An 18,005-nucleotide genomic window follows, 5' to 3' on the forward strand; every position below is an offset into this window, starting at 1 on the left:
AGCAATCCTCCTGTCCCAGCTCTCTGCATGCTGACTGCTCTACCTCTTCCTTGGAGCTGCCATATTTACTTACTCATCTTTTCTCTGCCATGATTCAGCTTGTTTTCACATTTCTCATTTCTGCAAACCATGTGTTGAGAGACTGTTGAAAATACCAGGAAAGGTATGTGTAAGGGACATGGAGCCTTGGTAGAGTCCAGCAGCAGGAGCATGAGTTCTGTACAGTTGTTCAGACATAGTAGGCTAAAAGGGGTTCATTAAGTGTCAGAGATACTTAATGCTACTTTTAAAATTGAGCAGTCTGTGTTCCAGTGTCAGGATTTGATGAAACCGAGCAAGGACTGCATATTACCATTATGCTAAGCTCTATATCCCATTTCCCAACACTCTGAGATGGCTTTGATTTCACTGTTGCTGCAAAAGTTGAATGTAGGTGCAGATGAGACCATTGGAGGGAAGCTGCATCTCGCCAGCCCCTCTCACTTCAGATTTCAGAGCTGTCTGGGGGAATGAGACCTTGATAGTGTCACTTTCTCTGAAGCAAGCTGAAGCATACCACAACTGACCCGAGACTAACACAGACCAGAGCTTTGGATGCAGCTTTGTTTTCATTTTTGCTGCTTAGGTTGAATTTGCATGTAAATTTACAGGTCTTCCTTATAACCAGCTTGTCTTCTTAACACTAGAACTTTAAAAGCAGGCCTGCCCACCTCATGTGTTTTAGACTAGAGAGAGATGAAAGATAGCCTTTAAGCATGCTCCTCCCAATTCTCTCTTCTAATTTCAAAGAACTACTTGATAACTGGTAAGAATGTGTAATTCCACCTGCTCTTCTAGTACCCTTAAGATGACTAGTGCATGCTTTGCGTCTGGGCTTTTCCTAGTGTTGTGAAGCAGTTGTGTGATGCTAAGGTTGCCCTCTAGCCCCACCAGCTTAACACCTTTTAATGAATAGAGACTAGAAGTTTGTTGTAGGGAAGAGGTCTAAAGAGGACAAGCAGACCAGACAAGACCTCTAATCCTCATTGAAGGCTGGTGAAAGAGCACAGAGAATAGGTACACAAGAGCAGACAGACAAACCCAGACACTGTAGCTCATGACTCCAGCGGCTCTCAGAGGTTGTAGGTTTCCATAACCAAAGTGCTGCTTTTATGAACTGTATTCATTCAGCAGGGACTCAAGAAAGACCAGTCCTTTGTGTGGGAATGTGTTATCCTGGTTACCTGCACACACCCAGCAAACCATTGAAATGAACCTCAGAGGGAACTAAATTACAGGAAGCATGGTGACTATAAGGGAAATGATGAAACCTGACACTCCTCATGAAGTCCTTGATAACTGGCATTTGGTCAGACACCAAATGCAGGAAAATAGGAGCTCATAAAGATCCAGAAATGACAGAATTAATTAGCAGAGAATCACATTGAAATAAGTCTATTTTCTACATGACATGAGTGGATGAGAAGACACTACACATGAATGTCACTGGGTAGGTGGACAGAGGTGTCTTAGTGGAAGGCTGTGGGATTAGTAGCAGGACAGGTCATTAAACTTGACAGTCAGTGAAAGTGCTTTAAAAATGAGCTGCGTGTTGGCAAATGCCTAAGGTAGAGGTGTGGGTGGTTAGGGTCATCCCCTGCTTAATTGTGAGTTCAAAGCCAGCCTGAGCTACATGAGACCCTGCCTTGAAGAAAGTCTCTCTCAGATAAATAGATGGATAATAGTTAAATAGATAATAGACTGATAGATAGATGATTGAGTGACAGGGGTCATAGATTGATAGATATCAAAATGAGGGGAAGATTTAACAAACAAGCTTCAAGTTTCTCACTGTATGGGGAAATTCTAAGTGTCCTGTCCTCAGTCTAATGACAGGAGTCCCTGAGAGAAGCAGGAAAAGAGGGTTAGGACAGAAAATAATAACAACACAATAGCCAGATTTCCTACATGTGATAACTAGAACCCACAGACTGAAGTTATTAGAAGTTAAATAAGATAAACACACATATAAATAGCATAAATTGCTTATCAACAGATTTAACAAAATACCTCTAGAAGCCAGACCAAAAGAAAATATTACGTAGAGAGAATGAAGAAAGAAGAGCCTCACATTCACATCAGAGGACTGACAAGATGGCTCAGTGGGTTCAGGTGCCAAGCTTGATAGTCTAAATTCAATCCCTGAGACCCACCTGTTGAAGGAGAGACTCAACTCACAGTTGCTGATCTCTGTATGCACACGCGTGCACACACACACACAGTGACAAACGTGTCCACATACACACATTAAGTAAATAAATAAATGGATGTAGTTTTAAAGAGGAAAAAAAAATACTTGAGACCTGTACATCTTAGAACTACAGAACATTAATGAGGGAAATTAAATGCTAAATGAATGGAGAGGTGTGCTATGTGGTGCGTACATTCTCTGCACCATACCCAAAAACTAACACACAGTGTACTCTGTAGGTGCTATTTGTTTTTATTTATTTGTATATATAGGTGCACAAGTGGCACAATACACGTGTGGCAGTCAGAGGAAAGGGTTCCCTCTGTCCACAGTATGGGTCCCAGGGATTGAATTCAAGTCTTCACTCTAGCTTGCTGACAATGCCTTTACCTGCTGAGCCAATACCAGACCTAGATATGTAAATTTAAAGGCTTTAAACTGTAAAACACATGGTCAGTAGATATCTTTTGAGACTTTTGGAATGGCAGGCTTATGGAAATGAATGTTTGCAAGATATTTTGCCATCAAAATTTTAAACTCCCTTGTTGGACAATTTCATCCAGATGAAATTCACACTTTTCCCACAGCTGTTTATAAAGAGATCTATTCTTTCGTTCTTAAGGGCCCTTAGACTGATTAACTCATGCTCCAGCTACATCTTCTGGTTGGGGGTTTGTGGTGCTTGGAAATCAAACCCAGGGCTTCACAGATGCCTTGGCAAATGCTCTAACACTGACCTGCATCTCTGCAGCTTCTAGACTGGTCATTTCTGAGCTGACTGTCCTGCTTTCTTAAGAACTTAAGGATTTATTCAAGGTAATCTACATATACAGCTGTTGTGGCGGCATCTCTGTGAGTGCCACTTCAGCTCTGCTTGCTTTTGGGAGTCTTACTGGTTGTCCTCAATCACTGGCTCCCTACTGTCTTATCCAGGTCAACTTGTACATACATTTGCTGCTGCATCCATCTGCTTAGGCTGTGTTGAATTCTAACAGCATAAGTTTGTGTCGCCATTTGCTGTTCAGAGTTTAATGGCATGAGTCCGTAGTAGCCTTTTGTTTTTATCTGTTATCTGTTTATATGTTTGGCATATCGATATTGCTGTGCTGAGGGGCTACAGTAAAAGAAGAATTACTTGCTGAGTCCAGTTCTTCTGTCCTTTAAGGTGGCACTGTGCCAAGGCACTTAGCTCTACTGTGTGGCCATCTTGCCAGCTCCAGTGTGCTTAGGGACCCTACTTTGTTGCTGGGCTTGAGCAGGTTGTTTGGATTTTATCTTGCATGGCTGAAAAGTGCCCTGGCCAGCAGGGCTGCAACAAGAATCTGAACCTCGAAGGCCCTGGAATGAATAGATGCAAGGATGACAGCAAGACAGGATTTCTGATCAAGCTGCAAAATTTTATTTTTCTTAGAGACCTTATATAGTGGTTGAAGTGGGAAGCTTGGTGGGGAGGGAACTCAGCAGGGAGAGGCCATTTGCCTGATAACCAAACCACGGAATGTCCCTGTACGTGAGTCCTTGAAGGCAACTGTAGAGTGCAGGATGCTAGCTAGCAAGGTCAGAAAGTGCATGTGCAGATAAGGCAGGAGGCTAGCTAGGTTGGAGAGTGCATGGGAGGAAGGGTTGCTAAGTAACCCGACCATGGAATGTTTCTTACTGTTAGCTACTTCTGAAAGCCCAGGTGCTATTTATCAGGAAGTTGGGGAGGGAAGGATTGATTGGGACTGAAGGCAGCCATTCTTTTAACATAATGGGCTACTCCAAAAACTGCTGGCAGTCTTCACAAGAGGTCCTATACAGCAATGGTCGCTCCTAGCAGAAAAGTATTTTCTATGAATGATTGTATGCATTGCAGGATTTTTAGGTAGAGTTCGAGCTGAGTCTATTTAGGAAACTGTACAATACATGAATTTTGGTATCCATGGTGAAACATGCAAGATGTTTGTTTGAAGCAGGGTCTCAAGTAGCCCAATCTGGCCTTGAACTTGCTGTGTACTTGAGGATAACTGAACTTCGGATCCTTTTGCCTCCTCTTGAGTGCTGACATTACAGGTGTGCACCATCATACTTCTATGATGTCAGCTCCATGTTACAGATCAACACTGTAGGTTAGAATGTGAAGTGTGGAGTCCCAGACATCACAGGCTAACCAGGGCACTAAAATATACTCATGGGACATATTGTAAGTATAGCCATGCAGTTTTTCTTCCTAGATTGTTTGTGTGTGATATGTCTGTGTGTCTGTGCTTATATCTTCAACAATGGCCAATGTTGTTTAGTAAACTAGACTGATTCTTTGTGAGGGTAGACTGAATACTTAGCAGGAAGGATTACTAAACCAAATGGTTTACACTGAGGAGGCAGGGCTAGCCTGCTCTACATAGAGAATTCCAGACTAGTCAGGCCTATACAGTGAGACCCTGTCTCCAATTTTAAAAGAAAAAAAAAAAAAAGAAATCAAAAGAAAAGGAAATAACAAGGGGGAAAAAAAAAGAGAAAGATGTGGATAAAGAATTTCTCAAAACTAAGAAATTGTCAAAAATAAGAATTCAGCCAGAATCCATTTGTCTAGGAGCAAAACTCACTAGGTTTTTGTTTATTTTATTTACAAACTAATTCTAAAAATAATTGCAAAGGAATGACCCACTTTAGAATTTAGGGTGCTCCAGGATAGAAGGTTTAGTTGCAGAAGACTTCTTTTAATGTGTGGTGTTTCTTTGCATCTGAAAATAATGCACTTTTTTTAATACAGTTTATACAACAGTTTTGTATTAAAAATCCTGATCTGTTTCATGTTTAAATTTAAAAATATGATTGTGTTCAGACTGTTTCTTTACACAGTGAGCTTGCTCGGGGTATTTACACATAAAGTGAGCTTGCTCAGGATGCTCATACACACAGTGAGCTTGTTCAGGGTGCTTACAGGAGCTTGCTCAAGCTTTTTCTCTCTATATAGCAGGAGCTTGCCGTACACGCTTCTGGCAGCAATGGTTATTTATTCTGCCTGACACTGACTAATTACTCTTATCTAGCCCACTGTGACAGCCACTGCCTTGGCACTTTAGTTAGGTATGGACAGTTGAAGGGGGCTCAGCAGTATGAATTATGTGTTTGCCACTGTGACCCTTCACACCATTTAATTAACTTCAGTAAGTGTGTATTGCACCCTAATCTTTGAAATGACGGCTGCAGAAGAGAGATCTTTTGTTTTATCTTCAAACATGAGAACAGCAGCAATGTCTGCTTCATATTTAAGGCAGTTCATGTTTAATGTTCTTACCAGTGTTGTGAGTTCTTGCCACTGTTTCAAATAAAGTCAGTTATTTTAGCAATTCTGTTGGGTGCATAATTTTATCTGTACTTTCTTTGTTGTCTTTGAGATAGCCTCACTCTATGGTCCAGGATCTCCTGCTTCAGCCCCCTGAGTACTGGGATTATGGCTGGGTCATTGCCCAGCTTTGTGTTTGTATATGTAATTTGTATTCGTCTGATTACTAATGACATCAGCGTTTTTTCATCTGTTATTGGAATTTTGTGAGGATTTGGATTTTGGGGACAGTCTTTCTATGTATCTTGCCTGGCTTGACCAGGCTGGCTTTGAATGTGTTATCCTCCTGCCCCAGTCTCTGCCCCTTAACTTCTGGGCAATAGTCAGGTGCTTCCACATCTTGCCCTCTTGCTCAATTTTTAGGTGGGTTATTTGTTGTCGTTTAGTTGTAAGAATTGTTTTTGTAAATGGAAACAAGTTCTTTATCAAATAGGTACATTAATAATATGTTCATTCCAATTCCTGCTATGTCTTTCAAAGAATAGACCATTTTTATGAGTTTTAGTATGTCAGTCATTGATGGCATGTGTCTTTCGTGCTGATCCTAAAACGTCAGCTGATTCCAGCAAGGATGTTGTGTTGCTTCTGGAACATTCAGACTTGCTGTCAACAAGGCTATAATCTATCTCATGTTTGTTTTAAGAGTTAGTGATTCATCTTTTCAGTTGTTCCATCTTCATTTCTTGACAGAAGTGTCCTTTTCCCATTTAATTACCTTGGCTCCTTTGTCAAAAATTAATGGGCCATATGTATATGGGCCTCTTTCTGAGCGCACACTTTGTTCTCTTGATCTATGCATCTGTCTTTAGGCCAGGAGGACACCATCTTTAAAAACGTTGAGTCCTCTTACTTGTTCAAACTATTTAGACTCTTTCAGATTCCATCTACATATGAATTTTAAAGGCATTTGAACTTCTGCATATAAGCCCCACTGGGATGCGGGATGAGGATGCTTTGAGTCCACAGATCATTGGGGAGAATGTGGTTCACACAGTGCTGAGCCCATCCTCTGTGCATGTCTCTTCATTCATTTTGATCTGTAGCATATCTCATGGTTTTAGGTAGATACATGGCATAACTTTCATTTTCTCTCTGTTATGTACTAAAACAAGTCTATTTAATTCATGAAGTGGTATCTCCTTCCCAGTTTCAGAATCAGTAAATGATAAATTCAGACCAAGTTTGTTGGTATAAAATGAAAGTTTAAAACTAAAAAAAGGAGCTGGTAAAGTACCTGCCCTTTGAGTATGGAGACCAGAGTTGCTGTTGTTGTTGTTGTTTTAAATAAATTTTTATTTAAATTAAAACCAATCTTATTTTACATACCAATCCCAGTTCCCTCTCCCTCCCATCCTCTCCTCTCAAGTTCCCCACTAACACCCCCATCTACTCCCCAGGAAAGATGAGGCCTCCCATGGGGCATCATCAGAGTCTATCACATTATTTGGAGCAGGGCCTAGACCCTCCCCCGTGTATATAGGCTGAGAGAGTATCACTCCATAGGGAATGAGCTCCCAAATCCCATTCCTGCTCTAGAGATAAATACTGAAGGTCACTTAGACATTCCTCTGTGTCTTCAGGAAAGCCTGGCTTTGCCCTATAGCAGGTGTGGTTTGGTGGAATCGGTTTGTGTTCACTGTTGGACCTATGTAGGTTCTCATTTACAGTGCCAGGACACTGAAGGCCGACAGTCATGTCTTGTACCTCTGATCACAGAAAAAGAGAACCACTGGATGTTATGTTCACACTAGCCTGTTCTCACTGGATGCTTTGCCTTTTGTTGTAGGTGAAGCCTTGAAAGGAAAGATCACAGTTCACAAGAATAAGAAGGATCCTCGTTCCCTCATTGTGGCTCTGACCTTGAACAGCTCAACTCAGACTTACGGTCTCCAGTGACCATCATGGTCTCCAGCTGCCACAAAGCCTGAAGCACACACAACTCTCCATCTTTAAAGTGGGGTCCAATGTCAGTGGTGGGGGAGGCTCCACAGGGCTGCAGCTCCTGGGTAGGAAAGGTAAATAGAGTGGGGAGCTCAGTGGAAGACTGTGCCCTCCTACTGCTTCTGCTGCGTGGATCCTAGTCGCAGAAGCCTGCTTGGCAGATTAGCTGAAGGGAGACTGAGAGTCATTTAAATTGGCTGACTTTGGAATAGTAGTAGTTCTAGATAAATTCCTATAAATTTTGTTTTTAATAACAAGCAGCACAAAGCAGTGTTTTATTGTAGACTTTCTTTCTGGAGAAACAGTTTTTGGTTATACTCTTTGCTGTAATATCAGGGTATCTCAAGACTAGGGAGCCAGTGCACAGGACAGAGCAGCAGCTCCTGCACATCCTGTTTGCAGAAGCTGAGTGGTCCTCTCTAGCCATCGATAGCACTGCTGGGGAGTCTAATCCAGTACTTACCCTAGGAGTGATAGATTCCTCTTAAGGCTAAGATAGATGTATACCTCTCTAAAATGCTGCCTTTCAGACTAGGTTTGTGTACCAAGGTCACACATGCATCTGCTAATAGAAAATCCTGTTATTCAGGCTGAAAGAATGAAAATACTCAATAAAATGTATAACTATTGAAAAAGTGAAAGCTTCCTCATCACACTGATTCCTGTTGTGAGGTCATAAGCATTTCCTTTAACAAGTCAAGGAAGGAGTCAATTTCAAGAAAATAGTGGCTTCCGCAGGTGAGTCAGGCATGTTCTTTATCCAAACTAGACTTCAGCAGGATCTCAGCCTAGCTCTGAAGAAGGTGGATTTCCATGCATCTGTAAATCTCAGTGAGATCTTAGTGTCTTTCCTTAGCCCATCTCCTTTCATGAGATGCTGGTTATGTGAGTACAATTCAGGTGTTCAGGTCAGGGCCTCAATAAGTGACAGTTGACAGTATTGTCACTGTTCATTGAAGCAGCTCTTCCCAGTAACATGGAATGAAGGACCAGCCTCAGCAGGCTGGCTCATACCCAGCACAAGAAGAGTGAAATGATTACAACAGAAAAGAACTGGACTGTCAGCGGAGGGGAGATAACTCATCATATTTTGTGTTGTATTTTGTTTCGCAGTATTGGAATTTAACCCAGGACCTCATCCATAGTAGGGAAACCCTAAGCTATGCCCCAGCCTTCTTTTCCTTATTTTTTTTCTTTCCTTTCAGTGAATAAATATTTTCTACTATTTAAAAAAGTATTTCTCAGAAATTATCCCTCTTGCCAAGTATGGGTGTGCACACATTTAATGCCAGCACTCAGGAGGCAGAGACAGGCAGATCTTTAGTATGAGTTTGAGGCCTGCCTGGTTACATAAGGAGGCTGGCTTCAAGCTGGGGTTTTTGTGGCAAAGTATAGGGAAGCAGAGGGGTTTCATTAGGGGCAGAATGGGGGAGTTTGCTGTTTTCTTTAGCACACTTGTGTTGAAACTGGGGTCTGTTGTCTCTTTGCAACCCCTGGGTGTCGATTGGGCAGCTGCTTTTCTGCAGTTTCCAAATAGCTGGTTTCTCTGGGAGCTTTGAGTTCAGTTTATGCTCTAGGCTTTTGGGGTGTGTCACGGAGAGTGTTCCTTAGGGGAAGGTTGCCTGGGTTTGTTTGTTTTTGTTTTGTTTTTTGAGTATCATGTCACCCAAGTCAACTTTCAACTTGCTTTTATCCAAGGATGGTATTGTAGCCAAAGATGATCCTCTTACATTACATTCACCTCCTAAGTAGTCTGTTTAATTTCTGACCACCTTTTGGAATTAACCTATGTGTCCCACTTGTACCTTCCCCTTAGGGTAGAAGAACCAGGGTCACATGTGAAGTTAGATATGTAAGATCAGTCTTGGGCTCTGTAACCCCTCTTTCTGCCAAGAGTGTTACACTACTGCTAACAGTTTTACCCAGAGAAACAGCAAGACATGTCAGCCATCCAACGCTGTCAAGGAGACCAGGCCTAGGTCATTTGTAAAGACTGTCTGTGGCTCACAAAGATACAGATTTAGTCTGTACTTGTCTCTTCTCATAGGGAGACCAGTTTGTGATGAGAGGCAAGGTCAAAGATTGTCTAATGCACACTGAGTGTAGCCACTTTGGTTCAGGCCCTTAGGATGCCCCCTTTTTTATTTGAATTTCCTACGGTTGCTCTGCACCCCCATGTCAGAGTTTGGTAATTGTGATGTGGCTCACATGGCTAATGGTACTTCCCTGCCCCCATCTCCAATAGGCTCCTCAGCTCCTCTCATGCTCTCCTTTGTTGTGGGCTTTCCATTTTTGTGAGAACAGGTTAACTCAATGACAGTGTTTAGAGACCAGGTTTCCTCACTTGAGACTGAGCTAAAATCTGGGTGAAGTAATTTGAGGTAAGGTTTATCTGCATAGAAAAGCTCCTTGGGAAAGGAATAATGTCTTTTTAGTGGCAGCTATGAGAGAACAACTCCCTCTTAGGACTCATGACTGATCACTGCAGAGAAGGCAGGCACAGCAGGACAGAGGTTACCAGGACTTTGCTTTTTAAAATTGAAAACATGGAGCAAGTGAAGCAATCAGAGGTCCATCTGTGGGGATGGAAGATAATTTTTACATTTGTCTACTTTAATCTTGTCTAAACAGTTACTACTCTGTTTAAAAAAAAAAATGTAGGAAACTGCAACTTTGTAGCTCCAAGAGGATCAGCAGACACCCCGGTAGGCAAGAGGCAAGCATAGTTGCACACTGGTGACCCTAGTTCTCAGAAACAGAGGCAGGAGGGTTGCAAGTTTAAGGCCAGCTTGGGCTACATTAATGATACAGCTTGACATACTCCCCAAGGCTGGTATTTGTCTTTGGTCCCAACTGGTAGTGCTATTTTACGTAGTTGTAGAAGCTTGAGGTGGGACAGGATTTGGAAGTAGGTCTCTGAGGCCAGATCCTTGCAGAGATTTATTTGTTTGTTTGTTTATTTATTTATTTATTTAGGGGGGGATTTTGTGACAGGGTTTCTCTGTAGCTTTGGAGCCTGTCCTGGAATTCACTCTGTAAACCAGGCTGGACTCCAACTCACAAAGATCTGCCTACCTCTGCCTCCCAAGTGCTGGGAGTAAAGGCGTGCACCACCACCACCAGGCCCCTTGCAGAGATCTTATCAGGGCTCCTTCCTTGGGGCCAGGTCCTTTCAGGACTCCCCATAAGCACATGGGGCCAAGTGACTATATTCTGATCCTTTGAAACCGTGAACCAAAAAACAGTTCCCAGGCCAAGCTTGGTGGCATACCCCTTTAATTGCAGCACAGAAGCAGACAAATCTCTATGAATTCCAAACCAGCTTGATTTCCATAGTGAGTTCCAGGCCAGCCAGAGCTACGGAGAAGCTGTCTCAAAAGAGAAAACAACAGCAAAACATGATTCCTCCATGACTTTGATCAGAACAGTGAGAAAAGTTACTACACATAGCAAAACCGTCTCAACAGAGTAAACAGAAGCATGTCAACAGAAGTATTAAACACTGGCGATGTCACAGCTGTACCATAAACTACCAAGTGACTCAGCAAATGAATGAGTTCAGAGCCTTAAGGAATTTTCAGGAGTCTCACTGACCTCCACATCTCTAAGAGGGACTCAGGGAACTTAAGTCATGTCACAGCAGTGTTGCCCATCCTGCTCTGCTGATGACTGGTGCCTCAGACACTGAGGCAGGATATTTCGGGAGTGTCCTTGCCCACCTGTCAGTGGGGCATTGTTGCCTTGAAGGCTTGTCTGATTTTTAACCTCGTCATGATTTTGAGTGTCTCCTTGTTTTAAAGTGAAACTTTCCAAGCAGAATGATAAATAAGCAGTTTCAAAATACCTTTACAATTCATTTGTCCTTCCTAATACATTTTTCATATATTGTCTGAGCATCTTGGCTGATAGGAAGTAATTCATATTCCTCTAGGTCAAAATTGTAGCTGAATAATACATAAAATGTTCTATCAGTGAATTCATGTGATTATTCAAAGTTCACAGTAAAGAAAGAGAGAAGGCAACTAAGTTACAGTGTATTCTGTGCTTGGAATATGCATTCAGTAAAAACCAAGTCTCCATGGTAACATGAACCTTGCCATGGGAATGTTAAACCAAAAGGTAACTTAGGATGAGCCCAATTTATTTGTTTATTCATTTAAGATTTTTATTTATTCAGTGTATGTGTATGGGTGTTTTTCTATATGTATGTGTGTGTACCACTTGCATGCCTGGTACCTGAGGGCCAGAAGGAGGGCATCAGATCCCCTGGAAATGGAACTATAGGTGGTTGTGAGCCACCATGTTGTTGCTAGGAATGGAACCTGGGTCCTCTGGAAGAGTAGTCAGTGCTCTTAACTGCTGGGTCATCTCTTCAGCCCCTAGCCCAAATTTTAAAAAGCTACCTATGCCAGAAATTTTTTTTTTAATTGCTTATTCAAGTGTTTGCATCATGCTTGATTCTTCCTAGCCTCAGTGATATAAATTTGATCCACTTTTTTTAAATTCTCAAAATAAACTGAGAAGCTGTTGTGTGGACTTTCCTGGGGCAAAAGAGAAACATTAATCACTCCAGCTCCGGCTCCAACAGCAGGCCAAAAGGCAAGTCCACCACATCAAGATTGGTGAGCCACTGATTTTAATTGGGGTTACCTACAGGAACATGACCAACTTAGAAGTGACTGCAACACCTAACAAAATCTATTCCCTCAACAGCCAATAACCACCTGCTTATCCTGGGGTAAGGGAGACCCTGTGATGGTCTGTTAATGGGTCTGGGTTGTGCACGTGATCACTGCAGCTGATTGAGTTCATGGGGACAGAACTCCAAAATAGTAGCATTTGAAATCGAGTTGCATAATGTTGATAGTAGTGAACCCGTACACACCAGTTACCAATCAGCTGGATGTGGAAGCCCAAGAACTTACCTAGAAAAATCACTGATTCTAAACACACTCCTGATGGATCCCCTAACCATCCAGGCCATGCAGAAGAACAAAGCTATGGCTGACCCTGTTCACAGATGCACTGATGGCACAAGCAACCATGGGGAAGTCACGGGTCCCCATTGAAAGGCTGGTTTACCACATTATGTGATCTCTTTATATCAAGTACTAGTATCTTTTTTATCACATATTTTTTATTTTGTGTGAAGGGAGGGGGAGATGCATGCCACAGCACACTTGTGGAAATCAGAGGATGACTACTACTTGGTCTCAATATGTATTCTGAGTTGGGCATGGTGGCACATACCTATAATCCTAGGACTTAGGATCCAATAGCTGGTGAATCTCTGTGAGTTCAAGGCCAACCTGCTTCGGAGTTCCAGGCTAACCAGCACCACCCAGTTGAAACCTTGTCTCAAAAACCAACCCACACACATTCTCAGTGTCATACCCACACAGCCTTTGTCACATGCTGCAATACAGTATTCATCTCCAGGGAAATCACCTGGGCTGTGGCCCTGTGAAGCCATCTATCTTTTTAATACATCATTTTTACTTGAGAGAATGACTCACAAACCATGATTAAACAGAAGGAAGTGTTCCTTAAAAAGGAATGGTAAGACTCTAGAAGTTAAAATTAGAGTTTTGGAAAATATCCTCCCATGAGTGCCACGCTTCCCAGTGTTTGTCTTGTGCAGCTAACCACAGCTGTGAATGCCACAGCACAATGGCTGTGGTTTCTAAAAGCCACTGCTGGGCGGCAACTCAGGTTTCTCTGCTTGGCCAGCTGAAGGCTGCCGTGCCACTCATACTTCCAGCACCATCCTCTGTTCTAGCTGCCTCCCGTTATCTTACCTGTCTCTTGTTTACTTTCTCCAATAAAATGAGAGCTCCAAGAGGATGTGGGAGGGGAGTCCATTTTGAGATTAGTGGTATATTGACAAGATTTTAATGCTGGCTAATAAAACATACCAACACTGAAAGGTCTACATAGCTCAGTGAACTAGTGACACACACAAACACCACACACACTTGCATAATGTTACAGATGACTTTTAAAGGGCACAATAAACCCTTGATGTTTCACATTACAAGTCAAACATTTTTTGGTGCAGTTTTAAGATTCCACACTGCAACTGACCCATAAGAAACTATTGTGTGTTAGGTTTTGATGAGGCCATTTTTCATAGACTCAACCAGAACTGCTTGCCCTTAACTGTTCTGTGGGATTTGTAATAAAGACAGACACTGCTGCTCTTCTTACTAGATGTTGGGTTTGAAAAATAAAGCGATTTTTGTAATAATTATTTCTGTTCTATCCATGTGCTTATCACTTGTCACAAAATTTTCTATCAGAAAGCAAAACAAACTCATACCACAAGGCCTGAGCTTGCACATCAAGCTGTAGGGTCCTGTAGTCTGCATATGCACATATAATATGGAACTGGCTTGTTCTTTCAAAATGTAGGTGATACAGATTTTAGAACTGGCAACAGCAGATCCTGTCACAGTAAACTAGTTGCCCAGGTACGAAGCTTCCCTTAAAAGATCTGATTATTTCTAATTAAAACATTTAAAAAGCTGAGTGTAGTGGCCAATGCCTATAACCCCAGGAGGCTGGGGAGGACAGAAGGAGAGTTGAGACCAGCCTGTGCTCTGTAGCAAGACCCTGTCTCCAAATAACAATACTAATTTGTTCACTTATGAGTTAGCAGGTACATAAAAGAGTGAACTCATAAGTGACTCAGCAAAATCTCAACATACTGTATAGACAATAATAATACAGCTCAGAGCAGGGAATTGTTTGAAGTGGTTATCCTCCCATCTCTGTTCAGAGTTTTCAAAAGAACATGTGGGTGGGGGAGCGTGTTAAACTCGGGCACTGAGGTCTTCATTAGCATGCATCTCCATGTAGCCCTGCTGGGATCCATAATAGAATTCTTCCCACGAACCTTTGCTTGCGGGTTCCTCTGCAGTTCCACAGGCTGTGGCTTAATGAGCCTGCATTTCCTTAAATAGACAAAGGTATGGCTAAGGCAATAAACAATTCTGCTGTATGCCCTGCCATTTTGTTGGACTTTGATGGCATCTGGAATATGCTGAGCCAGGAGGATCACGTAGCCACTTAGCCTGGGAAATATGGGCAAGGCTAGTCAATTCTCACTACCTGTAAGGCCATTTGGCTTAGTAAAGGGGAAAGGGTGAGAACATTCAGGAAGAAAGTAGGAAACCCATACTGACTAGGAAGTGTGATCTTGAGGCAAATCTAGTGCTTAGGAACTAAGGGATTTAAATATGTGTCATTTAATTTTGTGTGTATTTGCTTTGCTTTTCCTTTTCTTGGCTGAGGCAAAGCCTTGCTATGTAGCCAAGCCTAGTCTCAACTCAAATCAGCCCTCTAATTCAGCCTCCTGGTTATAGGTGCACAGCACCATGCCTTGCTTTGTTTTGTTTTGCTTTTTATTTTGGTTGCTCAGTTGTTTATTTTGAGACAGGGTCTCACTCTGTAACCCAGACTAGACTTACAATGATCCTTCTGCCTCAGCCTCCCACATGCTAAGTCACCATCCTTAATTCATAGATAAAATGTTTTAACCAGCAGTTAAGACCTAGCAAGTGCAAGGCCCTTGGTTTGACCCCCCAGTACCATTCAATCAGTTGTGGAGTAAGCATAGTAATGAATGCTAGGAAGGACAGGGTAGAATAAGTAAATTCAATCCTCTTCTGTCATAAGAAAAATAATCATAGGTCCCATTTAAAATGGTGTGTCAGAGAGAGAGAGAGAGGCTATTTAGGAGGTAAGAATGAAAACAGAATGGTCATATAAGTTATTTGACAGGTAAGCTTGGTCCTAGGAGAGAAGTGTTGGAGAGGATTGAGACACAGTCCTCATTCAGTCTATATTCCAGGTTGACCTGGAATTTACTGTGTAGCTCAGGCTAGTGTCAAACTCACAGCAATTGTTCTGCCTCAGCCTCCAGAGGGCAGAGTTACAGGTGTGAGCCACCACACCCGATAAGAGTATGTGTGATGATCAGTTTTTGTTTTGTGTTCTTGTTGATTAGAACCAGCCTGTGTGTATTGTAGGTAATAAAAGCAAACCATTTCAAACTGAGCCCTAGCTAGCTAAACCCAACCTACCTATTAGTAGGTTGGGCTGGATGGACAAGTGGACCTGATGTGACACATGTGATTTGGATCTGGTAAAGTCCCAGCTTTGGCTGTTGGCCTTGTTGAGACAAGAATGATGGCAAGGACGTGCAGCCTCCTGCTATTCTGGTGTGTGACCTTTCTTTGAAGATTTGTATACCAGACGAGAACTCCTGACAGAGCATTACAAAGTGGGGCTTTGTAGCTGAGATTTCATCCTCTGGATGGCCTAGGAGATGGCTCTGTTCTGATTAAGTTACCCATGGAGGATTATAGTCACAAAACAGTTCTGGGCCTGGGAGCCTGTCTCTGCTGCATCCCCGTGTTTCCTAGCATTGGTTGGCCACTGCCGGTACAGTACATCCTAGGAGGTCACTTCTGCTTGTTTTTTCAGACGGGATCTCTCTTGGTAGCTGTGGCTGGTCTGGAACTCATTTCATTGACCAAGCTGGCCTTGAACTTGTGGCAATTCCACCTCATCCTCCTGAGTATTGGGAATACTCGTGTGTGCCACCATGTCTGGCTAATATTTTATTTGTGTGAGTTTTGCTTTGTTCTGATATTACGGGTATGCCATTATATCCAGCTTCTAAGTTGTTCCTTTAAAACTCACTGTTTAGACCCTTCCTAAGATGTGCTGAGTGAAGATATCTTCCTCTCATCCCTTGTTCCCATTGTCATGTGATAGGGTTCAGCATCTTGCAGCTTCAGTATTCCTTGGGGAAGCACTGCATTTGGAGAAATACCAGTGAAGTAATTTAAAAACACCTGCACCAGAGCTAGAACAACGAAGTCTCACCCTGGGTGCATGTTTTCCCACTTGTATCTCCTTCCTGCCTCCGTTTACTCTGAGCTAGAAATAGGTAGAGTCTGTCCGTGCAAGGTGAGACCTGGGGGGGGGGTGTGTGCAGGGCACTAGGAAAGTGTCATGAACACAGTGACCATTGATGTTTCCCCATCATCAGCCTCCAGCATGGCCACTGTAGTCTCCCCCACTCTGTTTCCTGTAAAACTACACCAGGAAGGTGACAGGATGCAAAGAGCCTCTGTTGTTCCCCCTGAGCTGAAGCATTTCTAGCCACACAAGAAAGGTTGAAAATTGCTGGTTTCTTTCCAGAACCTGCCATCAGGGAAACTGGTTTCTGACGTGTGTGCATTTAAAGTTCCTTAAATAGAACCCATTTAGCTGTCCTATGGCTATAGAGGACTTCCTTGTGGCATCAGAAATGACAGAGCTTTTGAGGCCAGCCTCTTCTGTCTGCATCAGCTGCATCAGGAGCAGGATTTGTCACCCTTCACAGAAGACTGGCCTGGCTTCTGACCTGCCCTAGCCACCTCATAGCCCTGGCTCTCCCCAGTCCAATGAAGGGCATGAAACCCTCAATGCTTTGCTTCTTGCTGCCTTAGCCAGCTTGTAGCAGAGGAGGTGAGGCTGTGGCATATAGACTCATGGAGGGGTTTGCAGACAAGAAACCAGCTGTGTCCTACCTTTGTGAAAGTTAGATTTTATTAGGGAAGAAAACAAGGGTGAATTTAGAAGGTACGGATGAAGAAAAGAATCATTCATAAGAAGTACAAAGGGCTGGAGAGATGGCTCAGCAGTTAAGAGCACTGACTTCTTCTGGAGGACCTGGGTTCAGTTCCCAGTACCCACATGGCAGCTCCCAACTGTCTGTAACTCCAAGATCTGACACTTTTACACAGACATACATTTAGGCAAAACACCAATGCACATAAGATAAATATTAAAAACTGTTTCCTTTTTTAAAAGAAGGCAAAAGGAAATAAACAATATTTTGATCTTAGACTGGACTATAAGAGACTCAAAAATCTAATAATAAAATGAATTGTTTCAATTTCACTAGATATAAAAGACATTTAACAAACATCAAGACATGTTTGCCTGTCAGGATGAGCAAAGATGACTTTAACTCATAAAGCCTAATGTTGGTAGAAGTGTGAGGAATCAATCTAGTGCAGTCTTGCACAGTTGTTACAGCTCTGCCATCTTCTTGGAGCACCATTAGATAGGAAGTGTCACTGTTTGAAATGCATATGCTTTTTGATGTGGATGGCTGACTTGAGAAATATCTCTGAGAAGGTGATCAGTCAAGTGACCCAAGGTGTGTGTCCAAAGAGCTTCAAATAGCTGATAATAATGAAATATTGGATGGAAACCAGCAGTAGAGTCAGAATTAATCCCAATAATAAAATTTTGAAAAAGAAATCTCAACTCATTATCCATGTGGTAGAATGAGCTATTGGTCTCAATATTTGAAGTGGACTTTTACTATGCTGTTCAGGCTCATCTCAAGCTCCTCAGCTACAGTATCATCCATTGTACCCCAGGGAGCCCAGGGGTGGTCTCAGTACCTCATCCCAGTCTACTCATGTGAGATCCTCATCCGCAGGG

General features: G+C 42.5%; 1 protein-coding gene across 1 annotated transcript in view; it reads left to right on the forward strand.

The window, feature by feature from the left end:
* Positions 1 to 8,140, forward strand: part of Prmt3 (protein arginine methyltransferase 3) — an 80,444-nt gene extending 72,304 nt beyond the window's left edge. The window contains exon 16 of the mRNA XM_027410503.2: positions 7,345 to 8,140. Coding sequence (XP_027266304.1) covers positions 7,345 to 7,454 — 110 coding nt within the window. The 3' untranslated portion in view covers positions 7,455 to 8,140. The remainder of the gene's footprint in view (positions 1 to 7,344) is intronic.
* The last annotated feature ends 9,865 nt before the right edge of the window (positions 8,141 to 18,005 follow it).

Source organism: Cricetulus griseus, chromosome 3 (genome assembly GCF_003668045.3).
Source record: "Cricetulus griseus strain 17A/GY chromosome 3, alternate assembly CriGri-PICRH-1.0, whole genome shotgun sequence".
Classification (NCBI taxonomy): domain Eukaryota; kingdom Metazoa; phylum Chordata; class Mammalia; order Rodentia; family Cricetidae; genus Cricetulus; species Cricetulus griseus.